Here is a 26,322-nt window from a genome sequence, read left to right on the forward strand (position 1 = left end):
CGGCATTTGATGTTTTCGATGCATATGTGAATCGGGGTTTGTAACGAGTTAAGATCAACTAAATAACAGTACTATCGTCTTTGAAGTGGGATCATATAAATTGAGTCTAGTAAATTATTAAATTGTATCATAATGTATGTATATGTATGCATGTATGTATATTTGTATGAAATAGTTTATGTACTGGCAAAAACTAAAATTATTGTGCAATTTATTAGAGCCCTAAAAATTTGTTTACAACTAAAAACTAAAATGCGTATATTAAAAATTGATTACAAAATATTTGCATATACATAAGTATATATATACATATAATTATATATGTATATATAGAAAACTAAACTTGTACAGCCCCAAAGAACTGAGTTTCAGGGGTGTAGATTGGGCGAGGGGGCGTTAGGCCCCTTCAAAAATGGGGCTGTCTGCTTATAGACTATCAATCAATGAATTATTCATATGTTATGTATAAATCCAATTACTATAAGAGCTTAAAAGTGTTCATTCAATTTTTTTTAATTATTATTTTTTCTTTTTGCGATTTCTATTGCTAGTTGTAATTGTAGTCGTAATTGTTGTATGGAAAATGAGAGCGAAACACGACATGTATTAACAAAAAAAGGAAACTACGAACAATTACGTTGAAGATGTGTTTTTTCTTTTTGTATGTATAATTATGTATAATTAATTATATTATAATTATTGTTTACAAATAGTATAATCATTGTATTTACGTGTACATTATGCTGCTTGCGTAAATTATAAAATTACCTAATCAAGAAAATTATAAAGTTAGTTAGTTGTTGTTGCTGCTGTTACTGTTCATATTAAGCCTCGTTCTCTGCTTAGGCCTTCCAATTGTTCTGGCGACTGCCGCTGGGTCCACTCGGCTGCTGTGGCGGTATCATCTCCAGCAGATACTGACGCTGTAACTCCGCCGCCCGCTGAATGTCAGCCAAGCTGGTTGCATTGTTCGAGTTCTTCGATGAACTGGAAGCGGAGCTGCTCTTCTTGTTATTGTTGTTGAAAGCTATATGTGGGGAAATAGAAAGAAAACCAAATTAGAAACAATCCTGTTATCTACAATTTTAATGCTGTTTACAGTTAACTCTACAATGCTAGTTGACATTTTGCCGTAAGTCAAATGGCGCTCTGACTGCTAGCTTAACAGTATGTAACAGAATAGAATATTCTTATACATTTTGCTGTTAAATAGCTTGGGGCTGTTAGGTTCACTGCAAATGTCACTGTATATGCACTTTTGCTAACATTATCCTGTTAGCTTAACATTATTTCTACAGTTCGCTCAATGTTAACTCACCTGCCACTTGTGCCGCTTGCGCCATGGCCATTTGGTAGGTGTATAGAAGTGGCGCAAATTGCATCATATGCTGCGGATTGCCGCCCAAGCCCTGACCAAGTGCTGTAAGAAAAAATAAACCATATTAATAACATATCAGTATACAGTAAACTCTCTCGCTAGACGCACCTCTAAATAGCTGCTGCTGAAAGGCTTGCATGGCCGCTGCTGGCGATGCGTTTCCTAGAGCTGCAGCTGGGTTGTTGGCTGCCGTCGAGGCGTTGCCAAAGTTGCCTAAGCCGCCAAGTGCTGCCAGATTGCCCAACTGATTGAGATTGCCCAAACTTGCCAGATTGTTGATATTCAGACCGCCCATGCCGCCCAGAGCGCTGAGATGCGCCGCTGCCGCCAGCGTGGCAGCTGAATATTTATCATAGTTCTGCGCCTGTTGCTGCTGCTCGCGTTGTTGTTGCTGCTGCTGCTGTTGCTGCTGCTGCTGTTGTTGTTGTTGCTGTTGCTGTTGATGATGGTGCTGGTGATGTTCGCGTTCGGCACGCGCCGAGGAGCGACCTGTTGAAGATGACGACGCCTCGTGATGATGCGCCGCTGCAGCTGCCGCTGGCCCGGGACTCAGTATGCCCGCCTGCTGGGCTGCAATGGCTGCCGCTGCTGCTGTGGCTGCAGCACGCGAGGAGCGTTGAGTACTTCCCGACTGATTCAGCGGCGGTGGCGGCGTAGGCTGGCTTTGTACGCTTGGCGGCGGCGGTGTGGGCCGCGGTGCTGGCGTAGGTGTCTGGCATTTAGTAGGTATAACGGTAACCGAAGGTGGCAAATTAACTAAAGCAGCTGCTGCAGATGCATGAGATGCTTGCAGCTGTTCGCGCTGTTCCCTCAGCGCCTGCTGATGGAGCTGCTGCTGATGCTGCTGCTGTTGCTGCTGCTGCTGCTGTTGTTGTTGTTGTTGCTGATGCTGCTGCTGCTGTTGCTGCTGATGGGCGGAGGCGACGCTGTTGGCATTGTTGCTGGAGGCATGCGCTTCAACTGGCGATGGGCTGCTCTGGCTGCTGGCCAAGCGCTGCTCGATCTCCTGCTCCTGCTGCAGCGCCTTCACAAACGCCTGCTTCAGTCGATTCGTGTGCTCCGCCTTCAGTGCCTTCTTCACATTCGATGTCACGCACTGCTCACAGATGACCTTTGCCTCCTTGTTGGCTGCGGAGCAAAATAAAACAGTTAATCATAATTAGCGTTTAAGGAATTCGATTTGCTTACTCTGTTTCTCCCATTTCCAAACGGGCGTAAAGTCTATTTTGCATTGGGCGCATCGGAAGGGCGCCGCCACAGCGTTCGCCTTCTTGTTCACGGTCAAATAATCCACAACTGTCTCTAGTCCAAGCAGATAAACAAAGTCCGTATTGCTTGGATTGGGAATGAAGTGCATCTCTGGCGGTGGGGGCTTTGGTGGCGGTATCTAGACAAGGCATATATTATATATGAATTACTGTTGAATACAAATGCTTTTGAAAGCAAGTTCAAGGATATCTTCTATAAATTTTATATTTCTCAATACTAAAGAACTGGCATTCAAATAGACTGCTACTGACTGAAACATTTCCTGAAAATACGACTAAATCGACTCAATTCATCAAGAGTATACATATGTACGTTGTTTAGCCATTATTTTTCCATTATTTCTAGGGAATATTATGTACTTAAATACAAAATGGGGGGAGGGGATGCAGTTATAATGCTCATTTGGCATTGGTAGCAATGAGCTGACTTTGTGGCTCATACTGAAATGCTAGGCGAAGAGATGAATGTGCTGGCAGTACTTGTTGACGTTGTCGGTCCTCTACGGTTCTTCTACGTCTGTTGACCACGAATCTGCGCGCTACCCTTCGTTCTAATCGTCTTTGCTGGTTTTGTGCCTCTTGCGATTGGGATGCACGTAACTGCGCCATTCTCACACGGACATCTGCATTGATTTGTTGCCTTTCTTCATCTGATCTCTGAGCTCTGATATCTTGCATGCCTCTAACTTTGACTGTTCGACGACTCAAATTAGCCCCCTTGCGTTTTCGTGGCATTATATTTTATATTTATATTGAATAATTATTTAACATGAGAGCATGACCGAAAACTGTCACTGGATAAAGCCTACTGGTTAAATTCTCAATGCCAATGCAAAGATCCTCAGTAGCAATCAAAAATTTATATATATAAAGATACTCTATAAGGTATTTCAATCCTCCTTCGCAAAATTAATCGATATATATCGATTTGGGCTTAAAATACTAATTGAAGCTTATTTGAGATCAACTTGTGCTGAATTTCTCTATTCAAATCCGATCTCAAGCCGTAGCATAACATCTTATCTATGTGATCTATGTCCAGAAATATTGTTAACCTATCAGTTTGGGTTTAGCATACCAAGTCTAACTTATTTGTGCAATACTTGAGCCATTTTTCTTATCAAATCAATGTTTTATATTTGTTTCCATCTAGCTTAAGTCAGCACCTTCTATTTCTGACCCAAAATAGTGGTAAGAGCTTTATATCTATGGAGTTATCAACAATGAAACTGCTCGAAACTGCTAGCTCTATCCTAGTGAGTTTCCAACCCACAGCTTAGCTAGCTCTACTACTCGTCCTGGTTCCCGTTCTGCTCTATCTGCATTAGGCCACACAGCTCACCTGTAGCAAAGTCTTTTCGAGCTGTTTGCGCAGCGCCATCTTAGCAGCTGCCTGACGCTGAGCCGGTGTCTGAGCTTCCTCGCGCTGTGCATTGCGATCATTCTAAAGAAAACAAGATGATATTAGATAAGTATATTTATATTGGAGTAAATCAATTTCACCGGCTCACCTTCAAATCGTTTAGCTGATTCTGATGCTGCGATTGTAGTGGGGGCGCCGGCGTTATAGATACGGAATTGCTAATGGTCCCAGGTACCTTCGAATTATCCGAAATATTAGGCTGCATGTTTTGGCAATTTTTTTTTTATTTATATAATTTTTTGTTGTATTTTTTAGTAGTAGAAATATAGAACGAAAATTAGACAATTGATGTTGGGCTGATGGCGAAAATGGTTTTACTCTATATATTTGCTCTTTCTTTCTTTCTTTCTGTCTCTTTCTTTGCACTTAAGGAATATAAAAGCTTTCGTTTGAAATAAATTTGGTTTATGCAAAATGGTTAAGAAAAGAAAAGTTAGCTGCCAATGGGCCCATACGGCGCAGCCTACTCGGAATTGTTTTTTATGATTATAATAATGAGCAAATCTTCGTTAAAAGATTTTCTTCCTTCTCTCTTTGACAGTAAAAGCGAGCAGGCTACGCAACACGTTCCAAGGCAGCTCAAGATGACAGTTAAAGTGTTTTCTCTAGTGTTGCAAGACGAATTATAGAAACAGAGTGAAGGAAGTTAAGTCGATAGATAGTTCGCTTCATCGATTTGCTTCGATAATTCGTATGCTTAGGTGTTTAGTGTTGGTAAGCGTGAGTTTTGTGCAGCAATTTTGATAAGTGTTGTTCTCAACATACTATAATACTCCAATCAAAAAGTGTATTTTGTTCTTGTGTGTTTGGTGCATATGGAATACATGTTGATATAAATATATATTTGATAAATCAGATTTAAAGTTAGGGTGGAAAAACTCGGCGCTTACGGCAACGATGACATTACAATAACTCACATTGCGTGCTTTCAGGCTGGATGGCGGCGCCGACGTTGGCGTTATGGTCACCGACGGCGTAATCGTGAGATTCGGCAGATTTGTGCGCGGCGGCAAGACGTTCGATCGATGCGAACTGTTTGTGGCTGGCGTTATGGTTGTGCCCGCTGCCAGTGTCGCTCCGGCTGCTGCTGCCAGCGAGGATCTAGGTGGCGGGAGTATCGAGTGGTTGTTGCCGCTGCCAATCAGGTTGCTGCTGCCGCCGCGCTGCGAGCCGGATGACAGAGCTGCTGCGGCTGCGGCCACCGCAGCGGCCGTCGCTGCTGAGGAGCCTATGTTGCGGCTGTTGCTGGCGCTGTGGAAATAGATGAGATAAGTATATTGCTTTATATAATGTAAGCTGTAATCCATAGCATATTCACAAAAGGAAAAGATTTCTATCTTAAATCTCCGATTCTACAATATATTTGACAACCGATATCCATCCATACCGCAATCAACCATATACTATCTATATTACATCAATATTATCGCTGATTTCCGTTTAATCCCTATAGACTTAAGGCCATTGCTAGCTCCATAATCATATATAAGACAATCGATATCTATCGATAACGTTATGAAACGTATAATATCGATATTATATCAATGTTGTTACTAATTTCCGTGTAATCCCTATTTACCTAGGGCCCTGGCTAGTTCCATATTTAAATTCGCACGCCATCGATATTTATCGATAATTTATTAAATAGTCCAACTACACTAACTCACCTTATGCTAACAGCGGCTGCTCCACCGCCCAAGCTACTCCGCCCCTTGCTGTGGGCCGGCATCGGCAACGCGGACGTGGGCGTCACACTGAGCGACCCCTTCGCTGTCAGGGCACTGGGTATCGCAGCCAGTGGATTGTTGGGCGACACACTGGTGGGCGTCACCACCAGATTCTCTTTCATGACCTGCTGCGACTGCTTCAGCTTCTTCAGCAGCATCAGCTTGGTCTCCTCATTGCGCAGATCCTGCCTCAGTTTACGCAAGCTTTTCTCCCGCTCCTTCAGCTCCGCATGCGTCAGCTCCTTGATGGGCACATACGGCGGCATCTCCTCATCGTCCGTCTCCGAATCAATGTTGCCATTCTGCTGCCGGCCATTCGTGCGCGCTGGCAGCAGCACAATGTCTGGTGCCTCGGCATATGATTTGGGTTCGGTGCGTGGCCGCAGGACGCGGCGTTGAACTTTGTTTTCATCCTGGGCGGCGCTGCTGCTGCTCCCACTGCCCGCTGTAGCGACGTCGCTGCTGCTGTTGTTGTTGTTGCTGCTGCTGTTGTTGCTACTGTTGTTGTTGCTATTATTGTTGCTGCTGCTGCTGCTGTTGTTGGTATCGTTGCCATTGCCTGTGGCAGCTGTTGCTGTGGGTCCCGGAGCTGGCGTTATGGTTAATCCGGTATTATTCGCAGTCAACGCTCGCAGGTCTCGATTGCTGATCGTTGTCGGCGTCGACGTTGGCGTTGTGGCCGGCGTTATGGTCAGCGCCGGATCACGGCCAGAACTCAGGCTCAAGTCGACGACATCGTCGACCTCCATTTTGGCCATTTTCGCGCGTCGCGTCGTCGTGATGACTTATCTTGACCTAACTGTAAAGAGAAGAGATAAATGATTTAAATTTTGATTTTCAATAAATTTGTTTATTTTTGTTTTTCTAGCTTATATCATATGTTCTGTTCACTTTAGGGAGTCTCTACTGCACTTTAGCCCGCCCATTGCTAAGGGTTGATATCCACCTTTATTTTATATATGTATTGCTCCTTTTTTTTTTGTCACTTTACAAGCGGAAATCAAAAAAAGAAGAATTTAACCCCTAACTGTTTGTTTGCTGTATCTCCGCTCGAGATTTTCTGCTTCTTTTTTAACGTAAGGAAATAATAAAGATATCCTGATTTTATATCATTTTGGCGACGACCTTGTTAAATCAAGTTACTGTCTTGAGCCCCGAATGTTTTTTGGCTTGTGGCAAAACAAATGGAAAGCTACACTAAATCACAGGTCAGTCAGATTTGAACAAAGATACGCAAACACACACACACGCACACACCTACATGTATCTCATCTAAGTGTGTTTGTACAGCATTCGCTTCGATTTGGGACTGGCGTTTGCTTCTAAAAGCAAGTCACGTTTTTCGTTTTACCAAATTTTCGCATACAAAGCGCAGCGAAAATTTACATGATAACAAAAGAGAAGGGTGGAGAGGCAGGGGAGAGGAGTAAGTTGGGCTTACAAGTAAAGTGAAAGAGTGAGAGGGCACATGCAAATTGCTAAATGTTTAGTGGCAACGCTGTAGAACTAGCAAACCCACACACACACCAATGCACATACATACATATGTATATACATGCACAAGCCAAAGACACGTGAGAGCGTGAGGTGAATAAACTTTACCGCAACAATTGCACCTGCCCCCTGTCAAAGCCAATAAACAGCAAATGCATACAAGCAAAAACGATACAAACAATAAACAGTCCAATTAAAATGGAATAACTGCAGCACACACACACAAATATACATAACAACAATGAAGACAGTGCTTCGCATCGGGTGGCAACGCTTGTTGAGCTGAGCTAAGCTTAGAGACGACCTCAACAGAATGTGGCGCAAGAAAGAAAAGCGAATCAAACATAATATAATAAACATGATGAGAATGCGAGCAAAACACTACAAGTGTGTATGAATATGTGTGTGTGCGTGTGTGCACGTGTGTGTGTCTGTTTTTGTTTGACCAACAATGTCCCCAACGTGCTATAAATTAACTCGCTTTGAAAGTTAGCAGCCGCACAGCAATACAGACATATACACATATACACATACGTATACATATATAACACACACACACATCCAAATAGCGCATGCATGTGTAGAGCTTGCTCGCTCACTCGTTCGTTTGTTTCCCCCCGCTTAAGCAGCTGTCGGCTATGTCTCGTTACTTTCCACACTTGTGTCGTCATCAGATTGCCGTTTGAGAGCGAACAGCCGCGACGGCACAGTGGAACAATGTTGTGCGGTCAGTGCGCCAAACATGCAACAGGCATTTTGACACAATTTAATTGTCTTTAATTATATAATAATATATGATTCTTTAATATATTCTATAAATTATATATTTTAAATTTATTAAGCAGCCCCACTCTCAACATTTATATAAATTAACATTTACATAACTACCACTTTGTGAAGAGCTTTATTACACTGTGGCGCGGCTGGTGAGCGTGAGAATAACAGCATTTACATATACAGCTGCGAAAAATAAAATAGCACCACTTGCAAACGCAAAGTTTAAGAAGTTCTCCTAGGTGCATTTATCAATGTATTGATCTAATTTTTTCTTGTATATAAGCAGAAAACAATTAATAATCGCAACAAGCAAGAATTATCCCAAAAATATTAATCGTTTTTATATAATTCAAAAAATTCTCAAAAAAGTCGTAAAAATGCCGAAAAAAATAATAGCACCACTAACCCTTTTCGAGTGAAAATCTATATATTTCGCAGATTTGAATATCTTCAAAAGCACTAATTGATGAGATTTGTTGTTTATATATCTATTTTGATTAAAAAATTTTCAGAATTTGTGAAAATTTTCAAAAAAAATGGGTCGTGAAGAGCATTACACCACCGAACAACCCAATCTCATCAAAAAGTTGATTTCGGCTCAAAATTTTCACAGGAAAGTTGGTCATTTGATGGGTTGTTCAAATAAAATGATCCACAATGCATTATTCCATAAAAAAAATTAATGAAAAGCGCGGATTTCGTTGAGTTCTGACCCAAAATCATGTCACTCGTCTCATTTACGAGAGTAAAAGGATCCTTTTAAGCCGGCTACTCAACTGAAAAAGGACCTAAACATATCAGCAATGGACCAAACAGTACGGAAATATTTAAGACATCTCGGTTTGAACACTTTCCGTTCAAGAAAAGTACCATATTTGAATATAAAACACATTTCCAAACGGATGGCGTTTGCAAAAAAGCAGTCTCATACTAATACACTTGATCCGCTATGTTTAAGGGTTTTTTTTGTATATCTAGGACCGAATTCTAAGTTCTGTGGATGTCTCACGTAGGACCGCGATCCTTTTCCACTAAAAATTAGCATCTTACTTTCATTATTCAAAAGTATGTTTCTCCATTCCTGCGTCGACCAATTTATGTGTTTCCCTTGCAAACGCCATCCGTTTGGAAATGTGTTTTATATTCAAATATGGTACTTTTCTTGAACGGAAAGTGTTCAAACCGAGATGTCTTAAATATTTCCGTACTGTTTGGTCCATTGCTGATATGTTTAGGTCCTTTTTCAGTTGAGTAGCCGGCTTAAAAGGATCCTTTTACTCTCGTAAATGAGACGAGTGACATGATTTTGGGTCAGAACTCAACGAAATCCGCGCTTTTCATTAATTTTTTTTATGGAATAATGCATTGTGGATCATTTTATTTGAACAACCCATCAAATGACCAACTTTCCTGTGAAAATTTTGAGCCGAAATCAACTTTTTGATGAGATTGGGTTGTTCGGTGGTGTAATGCTCTTCACGACCCATTTTTTTTGAAAATTTTCACAAATTCTGAAAATTTTTTAATCAAAATAGATATATAAACAACAAATCTCATCAATTAGTGCTTTTGAAGATATTCAAATCTGCGAAATATATAGATTTTCACTCGAAAAGGGTTAGTGGTGCTATTATTTTTTTCGGCATTTTTACGACTTTTTTGAGAATTTTTTGAATTATATAAAAACGATTAATATTTTTGGGATAATTCTTGCTTGTTGCGATTATTAATTGTTTTCTGCTTATATACAAGAAAAAATTAGATCAATACATTGATAAATGCACCTAGGAGAACTTCTTAAACTTTGCGTTTGCAAGTGGTGCTATTTTATTTTTCGCAACTGTACATGTATACACGTATACTTATACATATATACAAGTTTGTGCATTTGTGTTCCATGATTGTTCGCATTTTTTGTCATGTTCAAAGAGAAAAAAAAATCCAAACATTTTAATTATTTGTATATATGTACATACTTTAATATTGTGTGTATTAATATGATACCGGCACTTTTTATATGGCTGACATTGAATGCATAGAAAACGTCGTATATCGATTTGTTGGCTTTGGCTTTTGTTGGCATTCAGTGTTTATAATTGTGTTTAATAGCGCGCTAAATGTGCTTCAATTAGCGCTTAAAGTTAAGCTCTGTGCGTCTGTGTGTATGAGTGTATATGTGTCAATAGGGTAGATATGTATATGAGCGTGTGCATTAAAAGTTTTGCTAACTCCTTTTGCAGATGATATATTTATTACAGTTTATAAATGTTTATTTAACCTTTTAAACTGTTTAATGGTGATTCAATTACTGTTTTTTACTGTTGGTGCTATTAATGTTGCTCTCGCTATGAACGTGCAGCGAACGTGCTGAGCTTTCACTGTACATCGCAGACAAGTTCAAGTTTAAATGTAACGGTCGTTGGCACCTGCCCAACGCAAGCGGTTATTAGAAGAAGCAGCGTAGATAACTGACCGCCGATAAGCGCCAGCATTCCAGAGGAACAGCAGAACAGCCTTGACTTCCAGTCGTGGGAAGTCGACTGGAGTGGCGTAGAGTGGGGCGCGTCAAGTACTGTAAGAGTCATCTCTTACGATAACAACAACAGCTAGGCCACAACTAACGAGCAATAACAACAGCGACACACACACACAAAGCAAAAAAAAAAGCAAAGAAATAAGGTTAAATCAAAAGTACAGTTGTGTACATAGCGCAGCGAGCAGCAACAGCAGCAGCACCAACAACAACACAAACAAAAGCGAAGAGCAACCAACAAGCAAAATGTGTTTGAGTGCGGCTGCGGTGAGCAGCAGCAGCAGCAGCACCAGCAGCAGCCGACGTAGAGAGAGAGCAAGACAGAAGAGAGAGCGCGTCGCACACACACGCGAACCCAAAGCCAAAGCCAAACAGCAAAATGAGAGTGGCGGGCAGACGGCGGCAGTTGGCGACCGAATTGGGAGTAGAGTCGAGTACTGGGGGCAGAGGCCCTGAGGGGGTGGGGTGCACTGAAAACTGTCTGGCCACCCCATGCACACCTCTCACTCACACACACACATATATATCTTTATATGTATATATATACACCCACGGTACACCTTAACTACGCCCAGACCTATCGATTTGCATACAAGTCAAGTTACCCCTTCCCTTCCCTTCCCTACCCTTCCATGGTTAGCTAATCCACCAAAGGCCCTTCGAAAACATACTCAATACCAAACATGCTCCAATTGCAATCGCTTTTATTTTTGCGATATGCGCAAAATAATTCAATTCATTTCAATAAAAGGAATTAAATAAAAAATTATCAAAACAAGTCGCAGCAGCTTTGCACACAAACGGACGAATAAATAAACAAATATACATAAGTAGGTACTGCATACATACAAATATCTATAAACATACATATATACAAGTAAATACATACGTACATAGTCGTATAAGAAATGCGCATATCTTATGGCCTGCCATTGTATATACATATATACATAAGCAACGACTAACGGAAGAGGGAGAGAGAGGAGCAAAGCGGTGGGCTGCTGTTGCCGTTGCTGTCGCGATGAGAGCGCGTGCGAGCGAGCGAGAGCGGCCGACTTGTTGTACATGGCACTGTACATATGTATTAACTCACCATCATCGTCCCCATGGTGGGACTGTGTGTTAGTGGTGCTGGTGGGGTGGGACGGGGTGCAAGCAAGCAGGCAGCCTGCAAAATGCACTGGCGCATAAATCTAAGCTGCGCCTTGTGAAATGTTTAAATTTATTAGTGACGTCAAGTCAACGCTCTCGACTATTAACAGCTGCTTAACAGCACACATTTCAACGCAGTGGCAACTCCACTCGACTAATTTACAATCAAGAATTAAGAGTCATAATTAACAAAGAGATCTACCTGAGCTCATTTACATATGTACACACACTTGTATTTGTATATTAATTCTAAGATACGACATCAAAGTGTTAAGTCATTCTAATCTATTAATACAGTCAACTTTACATGCTTCTATATACATACATACATACATATGTACATGCATAAATATGTATTACAATATGAGCTAATATAAATCTCACTACATTCATAATTGTGTACATACACACATACATACATATGTACAACTACGAATAAATATATAATTATGTCTCTCTTGTTTATTTATAGCGCCGATAAGGATAAGCTTCGGGAAATTGCAACACAAAATATAATAATATTTCTATGTGCATGATTGTAAGTAGTATATAAATAAATTTCTAGAAAATGGGTTACGTACGACAACAACAACAACAAAAACTTAACACAAATTAATTGCGCGCACTACAAACGAAAAATCGTCGCTGCGACGGCGACGGCGGCAGCACTGCCTCTCTGTCTCTGCCGCTGCCGCTGCCGGTAGTCGTTGGCCTCTGTCGGCGTCGCGTCGACGCCAGCTATAAATGTGTGTGTGTGTGCGTATATATAAAATACTGATGTGTTGATGTTGCTGTTGTCGTTGTTGTAGTGTGCGGATTTGCTGCTTATCGCTGGACACACATATTTGCACTGTCTTTTATGGCAGCGTTGAGTAATTGGCAAGTGGCAAGCGGGGCAAGCAGAGGGAAGGGGCCGGAATGGAATCGGAATTGGGTCTGGGCCTAGCAATTTTACAGCTGTTTTGGTAGATGGTTCTGTTAAGTCTGACCAACTAAATAAATGCATATAGATATACAACCATATATTACCTATGCACACACATACATACATATGTGTACATGCATAGGCATAGGCAACAACAAAGCGTAATAGCTTTCAAACTGGTTTTAATTGCTGTGTTGTTGTTGTTGTTGTTGTTGTTGCTATTTTTATTTTTAATTCGTTTCATGCAGAGCGACGCTGAGTGGAATAAAAGCGATGCTCTGCTGATAAAACCGTTTTATGCACAAGCCGCAAAAATTAGCAACAAACAGTTATGCTTGAAGTTGCCAGACTGTTTGCACATTAATATACATATACATAAGCACACATACATAGATACATTAGTATAATTATAATTAGTATTATGCAAAAAATACGCCTTAGATCAGTTGCTTTATTTTTATGATGGCCGAATTTCACAATTTTGCAATAACAATTTGCATATTTGTTTGATATATATATGTATATACACACACACACATGCATACATGCATAGCAAAATCGCAGCTCAGCTGCTTGTAAAGCTCTTCTCATAGTCTTTGTCTTGTTGTTGATGTTGTTATTATTACTGTTGTATATAAGCCACTGGCGTATGTGTATGTACATATATCGCGCTGCTCTCACTCACACACACACATACACACTCTCACTCACAGACACATTGGCTCGACTTTAGTACATAAGCAGACTGCGCGCTGCGCTCGTCTCGTTGCTTTTGTCTATCCAACCGTGCTTCTTTGCGGGTATGTGCGTGTGTCTGTCTGTATGTATTGCTGACTGCCTGGCCTGGCCTGGGCCGCCTCTCCTCACTCTTTCTGCCGGTCACTCACTCTCTCTCTCTCGCTCTCTTTCTCTCTCCCACAACACTAGCAACAACAAGATTCAGCGAAAAAGTAAAAACACATAAAAAGGCAATAGCAAACATAAAATCGACAAGGCAACAATCTATCTATACATACATACATACAAATGCACATGCACATGCACATAGGTATGTGTGCATTTGTATGTGTGTGTGTGCTTGCAACTGATTTAGTTTTCTTTTATAATTTAGGCTCACTTTTGTTAACGGTTTTTCAATGACTGCATTTCAATACAATTTGATGTGTATGTATGTATGGAAAAATTCCACTTAATCAAGCAAATTACCAACGCGTCTCAGTCGACGTCAACGCCATTGCTATGCTTCGGCTATTTTTAGGCTTTGCGCTTTACCTTTCGTTTTTGCTTGCTTTTTTCTCTCTGTTGGCAAAACATCAAAAAACAACAACAAAAAATTAAATAAGAATGAAACAAAAAAAAAAAAAAAAAAAAGAAACAAAACAAATTGAATGCTACATGAAAATGAGACGATCTGCTCCTCGCTTGCGCTGCCGCTGCGCTGTCCACTGCTTGTTAAGAATAACCCCAAAAAGTAACACGTAAAAGGTAAGCAGCGCAGTCGGCGTCGCTTGCCCTGACACAGCGCAGCAGCAGCAGAGGCGGCGGCGGCGGCCCAACAAAAAAGCAAAGGAATAACAAAACCAGTTAGCCGATACACACACACGCACACACCATACATACAAACAGATTATATTCTTATACTATGTTTATATACAAACACACACATTTGACATTTTTTTAAATGCGACACGATAAGTGCCAAAAAGGTAAGAAAATAGAGAAAACTGAAATTCATTCAATTCTCAATGTAAGATTTCATTTCAATTTCATTTGCAATTAAAGTGGCCTTCAGTGCCCGTTAAACTATATGAGTATTTGTACAATTTGTATACAAACATATAAATACACACACATATATATTTATTTATATATGTACATATGTACATATATGCATTAGGCACTACGCAAGCGGTTGGGCACAGTTTTGGAGGTACTGCCATAAATTCTGTCATTTTTAGCCTTGAACTAAAGAAATCCAACGAAACACATACACACACACATGCGCACACATACATATGTAAGTTTATGTGTACACCTGTAATAATAGCTTGCACGCGTTTTTCATAGTTAACTTGATGTTAAACGTTAGCACATTCCCACACACACTGATACATGCTTATGTTATATATATGTATGTTAGTATGTATACGCACAGCATATAAAAAAATATGACAACGAAAAGAGAAAACATTTTTCTAGCGCTTTTGCTGATAAGCGAATTCTATTTACAAACACTTATGTACATATATGTATGTGTATATCAATAATTGAAAATACATTCATTGCCATATACAAATATATGTATGTATGTATGTATATGTACATGTACATTTTTATATGCAATTGTTCACACAGCTGCTTTAAAGAGACATTGTTGGTGGTGGTGAAGCTGCTGGTACGGCCGCATCTTCCCCAAATGAATCACTAAAGATTTATGACTGTTTATTAGTTCACTTTAATATACATACATACATACATACATCTTATGCATTTACATATTTATGTATGTTTGCATTATAATATTCAGTGCTGAGCAACGGCAAACAAGCAATTTTAATAGCTAACGGTAACTACAGCATATACATATAAATTGGCAGTCTACTGCAGCAACGCTTTCTACTACTGAACGAAAGAAGAGAAGAAAATACTACTACATACTACTTTTTTATGCGCTGTTCTTATTTTGCACTTAATGACGTGTAACCAGCGCGCGCGTGTTTACATTTGTGTGCGTTTCTATGCAAGTGTGTGTGTGTGTGTGTGAGCATATGCGCGTATATGTATATAATGGACAGTGCTGTGTGCTCGAGCGAGATGCAAGAGTAAACAGGTAAAAAAATGGCAAGCCGAAAAAAGAAAACAACAACCAAAAGCAGCTTTGCCACTTTTTTTGTGTTTCTGTTGCTGATGCCTTTGTTTTTGCATGAAATTGGCAGAAGAAGAAGATCGAGTATTGAGTAAATTGACATTGTTGTTGTGATAATCATAATTAGCCAACGTCAGCAGCGCAGCGACCATGAAAACTTAACGAAAAAAAGAAGGAAAAGATCAATGCAAAAGTATGTAAAGCGCTGAATTTGCTTGATTTTCAGTTTTTGCTCATACACACAAATATGTACATAGCATATGTGTGTGCGAGAGTTTGTTTAAAAAAGGCCACACACATGCACAATCAAAATCGTGCGCATATTTATACATGCATGTATATGTATGTGTGTGTGTGTGTGATGGGTCTCTGTCTGTCTTCTTGCGCATTCTTGCCTGGCGAGCGAACCGCGACGCAGTTACATAAGCACACATACAAACCTATATACACGTATATATACATACATGCATGCATTCATACATAAGTATATATATATACATATATCTATATACAAAGTTGAGAATGACAGAAACAAGGAAGTAACAAGAGCAACAACAACAACTGCATGGCAATTCCACTTGAAACTTGTCTACGCTGAAAATAAAGTGGCAACACTATCTCTCCGCACCGTGTGGCTACCCGCACAAAGGTAAAGGGTTTCGTTTAGCTTTGCAGTGAGATGAACAGTGTATATCAAAAAATAAAAATAAAAGTAAACCCAAATAAGAAAATATCTCAACGTGCCAACAACAGCATCTAAAACAGCAGCAACAACAACAACAATAACAACAACAACAGCGGAGACTCATTTAAACGGTCAATTGCCTCAAGCAAAAAAGGCAAACGTACGAATAGAAGAGACAGAGCGAGAAAGAGAGAACGCCAGCGACCGTGAGAGCGAGAGTAAAATGAGAGAATTTAAAAAATAAACTACATGAAAAATAGAGATATGAGACTGTCTTCTACATTGACTTTGACTACTGCTAGGCGGTTGCAGCAGTAGCAACAGCACAAACGCCAAAAAAAAATGCTGTAAAATGAGAGCAACACACGCATAAACACAAACACACACACACACACACACACAGTCAAACATGTAAAATACAATAATATTGAATTGAGTATAAAATGGGCAATCAAAAAACTTTTGCACAGACACCAAAAACCGAACAACGTGCATAAATTAGCAGACACAGTGAAGCGTATGAGGAGAGTGAGAAAGAGAGCGGGAGAGAGAGCGCTCGCGGGAGAGCGACAAAAGAATAAGTGCCAAGTGAGAGTGTGAGTAGTAAAGGCATATGAGTTTTTGTGCGTGCGTGTGTTCATTTGTTCGCGTATGTATGTATGCATGTGTGTGTGTGTGTGTGTGTGTATGTGTGGCAATTAAAGCAACTCAAAATATAACTACATAAACAATAATAAAATAACATAAGCAAAATGCAGTGCGAGTGTAAATATTGAAAATGAGCAGCCAAAGTGGCAACGCTGTGTGCTGCTGCCTCTAGTTGTTGTTTTTCTTAGTTTATTTGTTTTTTTCATTTTTTTCGTTTTGCTGTTGTACATTTCGACAGCTGTAGGTGTGTGTGTGCGATGATTTTGCGCCTCCACTTCGCCTCCTTCGCGCAACCAGAAATCGTCAACCACTGAACGAAAGCTTCGACAAGTTTACTTCAAAGTAAAGGCAGCCCAAAACTTTTGTTATAAGTAGATACATAATCAGTGTATATACATATACATCTATTTATATGTATTGTACATACATATTTATATGTAATACATAAGTAAGTATATAAATGGTTGTGCTTCTAGGTATCAACGTCGAAGAGGCACAGCGAAAACTTTAAAGTCGCCTCTTAAAGCTAACGGCGTTTGCTTGCCTTTTTGTCTGGCGGCCACCCAGCTCAAATCCACCCATTCGCCAGCTCAACACACACAGGCACATGCACGTACATACAGAAACGTTTGCAGTTGGTCGTTGTCGGTTAACGGTTTTTGCTGTTCTTTTTCAAATTCAAATGAAATTTTTATTAGAAATGGGGTATACCGATTTTGTGCGGACATTTGTTACAATGGAAGAAATTTGGCATGTTTATGTAGGTATATATCAAATATTTGCTATTAATATGAATCGAATAATTGTAAATATATTCAATGCATTTACATATTCCACAAATCTACAAGAATAGAAAGAACATTTTTTATCTGCTTATCTGCTTACAGGTAATCTGCCAGTCGAAAATATCTCGTCTATTTTTTTTTATGCCCTTACAAAAATGTGTATCTAGAAATACGTAATGCAGCAGGGGCAAGGAAGGAGCAGGCATGTCAATAGCAGGGGTCGCCTCTCTGCTTCAAGTGGGCGTGTGTGTGTGAGGGGGCGCTACCTGCATGCGAGTGTGTGTGTGTGAGTGGTTGTCAGTGTGTATATAAATGTATACAAATACATGCACACACATATACATACATATAATAGGCGGTGTCAAGACACATGTCCACATAATTGCCAAACGCGCAAAATCGAAGCCAAGTCCCAAACACACACATGCACATAGATATACTCGCCTACACACACACACACACACGCACACAGTCATGCAAAACCATCAGCGCTCTCGTCGCCTAGTCACTGCTCACAGCTAACCCCTACAACGCCCGACAACCACCCACTGCCCTGCCCAGCCCTGCCGCACCTACCACCGCCCACCCCCACCCCTTTCGCACAGGCCAAAACACACAGCTGCAGGTACAGTTGCGTTTGCAATTCATAGTCGCAGGAGTAGTTTAGTAGACGCAGCTACAAATACACACAAATATACATATGTATATGTATATGTGTATATATCCATATATATATATATCATAATTAATCTGTCGAATATATGTATTTGAGTGCCACGCCCACATGCAGCCGCCGCCCAGTGCAGTGTAAAGCAGCGCTAATTGTTCTGGTGTGGCATTTGCATTACCATTAAAATTTGGTAATATTAATGGCCAACTAGGCGCCGGAAATGTGGCTAAAACTAATTTCCTGCAAACAGCTGGATGGGGAATAGGCATTATAGAAGAGGATTAACTCATGTAGAGGTGATGGCAAAAGCAGGTGTTGAACATATATTGATAATATATATATATATATATGTATGTTGGTGTGGGTTATGTTCTCTTGGGATATATCCAAAACATAATTTGACAGTGTCTACGTTATGGGAGAAGTTAAATATAAGGTCTAATGCATACAGACACACATACACATATTCTCATATGTGTCATTCATTCATATATAGAATTTATAGCTATAGCTATATAAATGAATATACTTAGTATATTAAAGACAGGCTAAGATTAAAATCACTTATACATACATATATCCATATGTACTAAATATCCATGGAAATTTCGTATATCACATGGATGAGAAATCTTGCATTTTAGGATAGTTAACCAAGGAACAATTGCAGATTTTAAAACATAAATGTTTAATGTTTATGTATTGTTGTATATATTGTACATAAATACATTTGTAGGGCTTAAAATATATGTGTTTATAAATAGAAACTTAAAGATTCTTAAAGTCTCCCATGAATATATAAAATGCATTTCCTTTACATAGATTAAAGAAGCCTTAACAATAAAGTAATGCAATTTATGTATGTATATTAATATTTCACTAAAAGTGAAATATTTTCTGAGTTCTAAATCTATATCAATATCAAATCTACATCTATATATGTATATGTTCTATAGGCTTTAAAGCAAAGACAACCAGTTTCGATTGTTTAAGTTAACTAGTTAATTCGATATATAATATATTCATATATACATAGAGTTTATGTAAATATGTATATATTTCAAATAGAATCATTTAGAGAGGGCATGAAAATTAGATATACATATGTATTTAGTTATTCTTACATATGTATATGTTGATATATAGATACATTTACATGTATCTATGACTACATATGTTTCGGCTATTGCAAAAACTGCAGCTATTTCAGATTTCTCTGCATTACAATTCCAAATTTGCATTTGCTGTGTGGATTTTGTTGTTGCAGCTGCAGTTGTTGCTGTTGTTGTTGCTGTTGTTGTCAGTTGTCAGTTGTTGTTGCAGCTGTTTCTAAGCCAACCATAGGGCCAGGCACTGCCCCCTACTATGCAAACAAACCGACTACCGCTACGCCAGTTCCCCTTCCTTTTCAGCCCTCTTCTCGTGCTGCCCCTTAGAGCTGCTCTATGGATTGGAGCCATGGCCCTGATCTGTGCTTTATGCAATCGCCAGCGGGTCGTAGTTGGAGCACACACACAAAACTACAATGGGGCCGAAATGCGAGCAGTGGCATATCATCGCATAGATTACGCAACTATGGCATACAACAACAACAGCCACCCGAACCACCCACACTGTGTGGCCTGTGACCCGCACCACCCGCGCCACCCTTGACCCTAGCCTCTTCACTCACTCGCGACACATTTGAACTACTCCAAAAAAGCAAAAAGGGACAACGACCAGCGCCACGCAACCAGCCAACATTCCACACTCTACACGCGCAGCACCACCACCCACCAAAACCCACTCAAGCAGAGCCGAATAAACCACCTACCAACCGAACACCCGCACACCCATCTCAAACAGCTGCAATGCTGTTCGCGTCGCAATTGCCGTAGGCCTTTATCGGATGCTGTTCAACCAAAGCACCCAGCCACCCAACCACCCACCCATCCAACTCCAGCCACACAGCAGCAGCCTCCCAAATCCCGTTGGTATTGCAAGCTGCTTCGTTTTCGGCACCGACCGAAGTCCCGAGTCCCGGATATTATATGCATACTTGAACTATGCGAGGAAGGAAGCGAGTCAGTTGCCACCCAACTACTGCCACGCCCCCGACGCCACCAACGCACACCCATCCACCCACATAGCTTGTTTTGTATATGTATCTGTATCTGTGTCTCTCCAGCTGTATCCGTTTTTGCATGCGACTGTAGCTGTATACATTTATATATATATGTATATCTATATATATTTGTGTGTGTGTGTGGGTGAGTGCTTTATGTACACATGTACACAGCTGTACCCGGCCATAGTATAACAGTGTGTTTGTGTGTGTGTGTGCGTGTGTTGTCCGTGTTTTGGGCCACTTTACAGCCACAGAGCCACCCACTAAACAACAATGCAAAAACGTCTGCATTTCAACTAACACACAAACAACAACAACAATAACAACAACAACGACGACAACCCTTAGGGCGCAGCCACCCCCAACCGCTGGGCATAGTTTGCTGCCGAAAAATGTTGATACATAAGCATTCACTCCTGCTGCTGCTGCTGCACCCCAAGCCTTAGCTTAGAAAAATCAATACATTTTACAGCACTTTTCTTTTATATAAACCAACAAATTAAAGTAAATTTATATATGTACATATATATATATTTGTATGCGTATAATATGAATTCTATTCATGTCTTTTAATCGATTTTTTTCCACCAACACGCGACAGCAGCCAAAAGTAAAGGTCCCCAACGCCCCCAAGCCATAAGCCCCAAGCCCATTTCCATTCCCATTCCGAGCTCCAACACAGCCACAGCCAAGTCGCATGCTGACTCGCTCGCACACACACACAAACAGCAGCAGCCACAGCCACAGCAGCGCCCACTCTTTCTCTCTTTCGTTCTGCGCCTTGCCAGAGTTAAGCGAAGCGACAAAAAAAAAGCCATAAAAAAACACAACGCAGCAAGAAAAAACAAAAAAGAGTCAACAATATATTCAGCCTTTGGCAGCACTGTGTATGACCATACACTGACCCTTTGCCGCTGCACTGCTGCAGCAACTTTGCCCTTTGCTCTGGCCCGATCGTGACTGAGCGATGTTGACACTTGTTATCGATAAAAAAAAAAACAAGTAAGAACGTTGCAGTCGGGCGTTACCGACTGCGGAATACTCATTCACATCCCATCAACAATTTAGTAGTTAAGTTTCGTTCTAATACTGTAGAATATACAGGTTTTTCCGATTTGCCACGCCCCAACTGGGCGTAGACACCTCATTTTTGGTCAGTTTTTAGAAAGAGATAACGTTACCCTAACTGCAAAGTTTGAATGCTTACCCTAAAAAAATGTGAAAATTACAGGGTATTTTTCGATATGCCACGCCCCTAAAGAGGCGTAAAAATTATTTTTGGGGAATCGATAGAGGAGGCTACCAGTAACTCAACTATCCAAATTTGAAGCTTCTAGCTATTATACTTTAGGAGATATAAACTTTTGCGGTTTGCCACGCCCCCTGTGGGCGGACATATATCCGACAAAACTTTTTGGTCTTGGGTGATCAGTCCGAGTATATATACAAAATTTGAGGTCTCTGCCATAAATAGTGTCCAAAATATAGGAGAATTTAAAAAATCACTATATCTTCAGGTCCGATTTGCCACGCCCCCAACGGGCGTAGACTTATAATTTATCTTCAGACTTTATAGAATCATACCATTAGCTGACGTGCAAAATTTCAGCATTCTAGGTTTACAACTTTAGGAGATACAGTTTTATCCGATTTGCCACGCCCTCAATGGGCGTAGATATATCCGCCATAGCTCGTGATCTTGGGTGGTCAACGCGGACCTACATACCAAGTTTCAGCTTTCTAGCTCTTCAACAAACATGATTTCTGGTATATCGGAAAATGCATTTTCCGATTTGCCACGCCCCTAGTGGGCGGATCGGGAAAATTTTAACACTTTATAAATCGGAGATATACACGAGTATGTGTTCCAAATTTCAAGTCTCTAGCTTCAATAGCGCCGAAATAGATTGCGTTCATACGGACAGACGGACAGACGGACGGACGGACAGACGGACAGACGGACAGACGGACAGACGGACGGACAGCAAGACGGACATTGCACAAAACCAATATACTGATTCACTTTCGTGAATGAGTATAAAAATACAAAAACAACAAAAATGTCTGAACGAAACACAAACGATTGGCGTGCAATTAAGTTCAAGTTGGCACCAAACGTGAGGAACTCTTAGTAATCACATACACACACACACACATAGCAAGATGTAGCGAGAGAGAGAGAAAGAGACGGAACGTGAGCGCGAAGAGAGAGTGACCACTAAATCTCTGTTGCTGCCCGGGGGCTATCTGTTATAAACGCGCTCGCTCTCTCTCTTTCTCTTGCTCTCGCTCTCACTCTAACGCTTGCGAACGTAATCACTAAATGGGATCGCAATGATTTTGTGTTGCTGTTTCTCCCGTTTGTGCTTTTGTTTTAGTTGTCAACAATGTTTGGCGCTTAGGCTTAGCCGCATACAAGTACATGCAATATATATAAATATATATGTATGTATATTTGTATGCGTGGTTGTGTTTGTAACTCAACGAAGCATCGTTGCATGCAACTATTGAAGCATGAGCATGCAATTTATGTACTCACACACACACATACACACATATATGTATATATAACTATGAAATACAACATCACTGAGCGACTGTACTTTTGATATAAAATCCACTCAACTCACATAGAAATGCAAACATACATAGGCGTACACACACACACATACACACATACATATATGTATGTACGGCATATGCACTAAAATACCATTTCTACCCCAACCACCGACACCCCCACTCGACGCCCACAGGCACTACTACTCTGTGTTTAGTTTTAGTTGCGCTTTAAACTACATTTGGTTCTTCTGCTTCTTCTTTTGGGTTTTGTTATTGCTGTAAGCCTCTGCATATAGAGAGCTTAGGTATGTACGTTTGTGTATGCCTATGTGAGTTATCGTATGTTCGTATGTGTGTGTCTGATATTTCAACAATTCGTCTGCATTTGCAGCTAACGAAATAAAAAAAATAAGTAAAACAGGTGCAGGCGACTGTTCAATGCTCTATGAAAAAATAATTAAGGAAAAAAGAAGCGATAACAATTTAAACTGTATTACATTTCTTTCTTATCTATAAACATTTCTGAGATAGTAGTTAAACTTTATGAGAAATGTATACCAAAATATATCTACATCTGCTCCATCCAATAAGCGGAGCTGTAATGCAAATTTTGAATAGTTGGGTCACAGGAAAAGAAAATCCATCATAACCCAAATAGGAAAATCATTGCATTAAGTCTGCCTTCTGTCATGTATGAGTGCATGTAGAGGAGGGTGGGCAAACAGGTGCCGTTTCACTTGCACACACAAACTGAACGATGAAAATTTCGGCTGCTAGCCCCGCTCCCAAATATTCAATACTAACTCTCACACACACAGGCATACACGGATACAACGCACGATACTGATACCAATACACACTGGCACACACACACACACACACACACACACAGCTCAACGCAGCGACTAGAAAATGCGGGTCTGGGTCGTCATCGAGACGAGACGGCGAGAATGCAAGCACATAAAGAACGCCAAAAATAAGTTTAAAGCTAACGACAGTCTGGTGCGTGTGTGAGCAGCCAGCATAGCCCAACAGCCAAGTGTGAGTGAGCGAGCAAGAAGAATTCGCTTGTATGCGTGTTTGTGTATGTGTGTGCGTATTTTGGAGCATGCAACTTTTCGTGCTATTGCCAAATGCGTTCGTTGGCTCAAGAGGGAAAGAGATACAGTGAAGTGAGAGAGAGAGCAAACGAGCGAACGAGAGTGAGCATGCGAGTGGAAGGGGCCAAGGTAGTTGTAGAGTAGTGCGAGAGAGTGAGTGAGGCTGGACGAACAAGTGCATGCGTGCGTATTTAAATGTGTGCGCCGCTACTGTGTATATGTGAGAAGGGTCACTTAACGAAACTTGCTAGTGTACGAAACCAATGCAATCAACTGATTAACAGTGTTTCTCTTGTAGTGTTTGTTGTTTGCGAATGAAAGTTCATTAACACAATACTCAAAGCAACACAGCAAATGCTCATTCATAATGACAGCAATACACGCCACTAAAATATCCTAAAAAGAACCAACCCAGCACATAAACAAGCGAAGTGAAACACACACACATACACCCACATTAGCCTGAGGTATGGCAACCGCAAATGTGTATATAGATAACGGCGCAACCCCGTTGCCTAAACATAAAAACGTAGCCAAACGACAAACTGAAAATATAAGAAACAAAAAAGAAGAAAAAAAATAGCAGCAGCAGATAATAAAAGCGAGCGCCTAAGCATGGCGTCACTGAGCCGGCCACACGCCTAACAACAACAACGCCTACCCTACCGGAAAAAAAAACACGGTAAAAGCTGTAAAAATTGTCAATATAGAAAAAGAGAGACGAAAAAAGTCAACGCTAACAACAGCTTGCAAAATAATGTGCGCGAGTGTCGAAGAAGCCGCTGACATCGCGTTAGCGTCAACGTCAACGTCAACGACGACGACGACGTCAGCAGCAGCAGCAGCAAAGCAGAGGTAGCGACGTAGAGTTTTTTTTAACGAGCGTATTGACAAGCGCACACTAGTACGAAAACTCAACACACACACTCGCACACATACATAAATACATATAACGACATGCACACGCGACGCAGACGCCGGCCGCAGCCGTGGCAGCAGCAGCAGACCAGACCGGTTGAGGTTAAATTGGATAGGGGAAGCAGATGCGATGGATAAGATGTAGGGCGGGGGGAACTGGCTGGCAAGGCATACATATTGAATTTTTCTTCGACGTAATGAAAATTTTTAGCGTGTTCTTGGGATGATTATGCTGTGGTGCTTTGTTTTTTTTTTTTTTTTTTTAACTTACCGCGGAAAGAGCAAAAATGAGTAGAAAATCCGTTAAGCTTCTGCTTATTATTATTGTTGTTGTTGTTGTTGTGGCCGCTATTTCGGAGACGCTGGCGTCCAGCCTCTTGGAATTTATAATAATTTTCCAAACTCTCACGCACACACACACAACTCACACTCACACACTTAACCACACACACCGATAAAGTGCACGATAAATTTCATTAATTTTTCTGCCTTGAGAAATTTCACTTTTTTCTTGTGGTTGCGTTTGGTAATTTGCTTATTTACTTGTGTACATATATATGTATCTAGATATATATATATATATTCGCTTGCTTATTTACACATACATATGCTTGTACATATATATTTACGCGTGTAGACTGTGCGCCTTTAACACTAATACACTTGCAGAACGCGCTGATACTGCTGCGTCGTCGCTGGTCGTTCTGCTTCTTGGCTGCCTTCTACGGCTTTCCAAAAATTTACTTTAATCTTCACCTTATTACACGCACACAAATGGTGCTAATAAATTTTATGTTAAATATTGCACTTTTGTTTATTTGCTTATTGAATTTAATTACTATTTGATTTGTTTACTAGAGCTCTCTCTCACTCACTAAATAAACATGCATATTTAATTATATACATACAAACACGAAGCAGAGGAGGGGAAGCGAAACCGTTGCAATAATAATTACACCTGTAACACAATCGCGAGTAGCACAATTTTTTTTTATCAGCTTTGTTTGTAAACAAATAACAAAGTCGTAATTGTAAAATAATTAAACGGTGCTTTTATCCGCTAACGTTTCAGCGCGTCCTACCCGCTCGATGTTGTTTTTGTAAATGTTGCTTATACATTTAAAATAAACGCAGTAGTGTGACCGTTAACTTGCAAAACAAAATATACCAAACGTTCGGCAAAAGCGGAGGCGGACGCGTTTTCAGTACATCGCAATAGTATCGATACTTAATTCGACCATACTTTCAACATGCATGTTAAGTGTGGAGTCATAAGCGCTGTAAAATGTAAATATGCTAATAAT

General features: G+C 40.4%; 1 protein-coding gene across 2 annotated transcripts; it reads right to left on the bottom strand.

Annotated features, from left to right (window-relative positions):
• Positions 1 to 633: 633 nt before the first annotated feature.
• simj (transcriptional repressor p66-beta simjang) lies at positions 634 to 26,201 on the bottom strand. 2 transcript variants are annotated; one of them, XM_018005706.2, is made up of 9 exons: positions 25,290 to 26,201; positions 5,737 to 6,595; positions 4,987 to 5,320; positions 4,158 to 4,268; positions 3,989 to 4,090; positions 2,567 to 2,765; positions 1,487 to 2,506; positions 1,319 to 1,420; positions 634 to 1,027 (listed from the first exon to the last, which is right to left on the bottom strand). In XM_018005706.2, exons 2-9 carry the CDS (start codon positions 6,552 to 6,554, stop codon positions 843 to 845), a joined length of 2,871 nt encoding a protein of 956 aa, XP_017861195.2. In that variant the 5' UTR covers positions 6,555 to 6,595; positions 25,290 to 26,201; the 3' UTR covers positions 634 to 842. The 2 variants fall into 2 exon arrangements, with proteins under 2 accessions (XP_017861195.2, XP_017861196.2); XM_018005707.2 differs by having other exon boundaries at positions 4,158 to 4,244; positions 25,290 to 26,186.
• Between the last annotated feature and the right edge of the window lie 121 nt (positions 26,202 to 26,322).

The sequence above is a fragment of the Drosophila arizonae genome, chromosome 4 (assembly GCF_054131065.1).
Source record: "Drosophila arizonae isolate 15081-1271.41 chromosome 4, UAZ_ARI_1.0, whole genome shotgun sequence".
Classification (NCBI taxonomy): domain Eukaryota; kingdom Metazoa; phylum Arthropoda; class Insecta; order Diptera; family Drosophilidae; genus Drosophila; species Drosophila arizonae.

What these genes read in the sequence shown, in the direction of transcription:
- simj (XM_018005706.2), bottom strand. Translation starts at nt 6,554, where the DNA reads ATGGCCAAAATGGAGGTCGACGATGTCGTCGACTTGAGCCTGAGTTCT. An exon ending in TCGAAAAGACTTTGCTACAG is followed by an intron (nt 2,766 to 3,988) that starts GTGAGCTGTGTG and finishes TGCCTTGTCTAG; the next exon opens with ATACCGCCACCAAAGCCCCC. An exon ending in TTGGAAATGGGAGAAACAGA is followed by an intron (nt 2,507 to 2,566) that starts GTAAGCAAATCG and finishes TTTGCTCCGCAG; the next exon opens with CCAACAAGGAGGCAAAGGTC.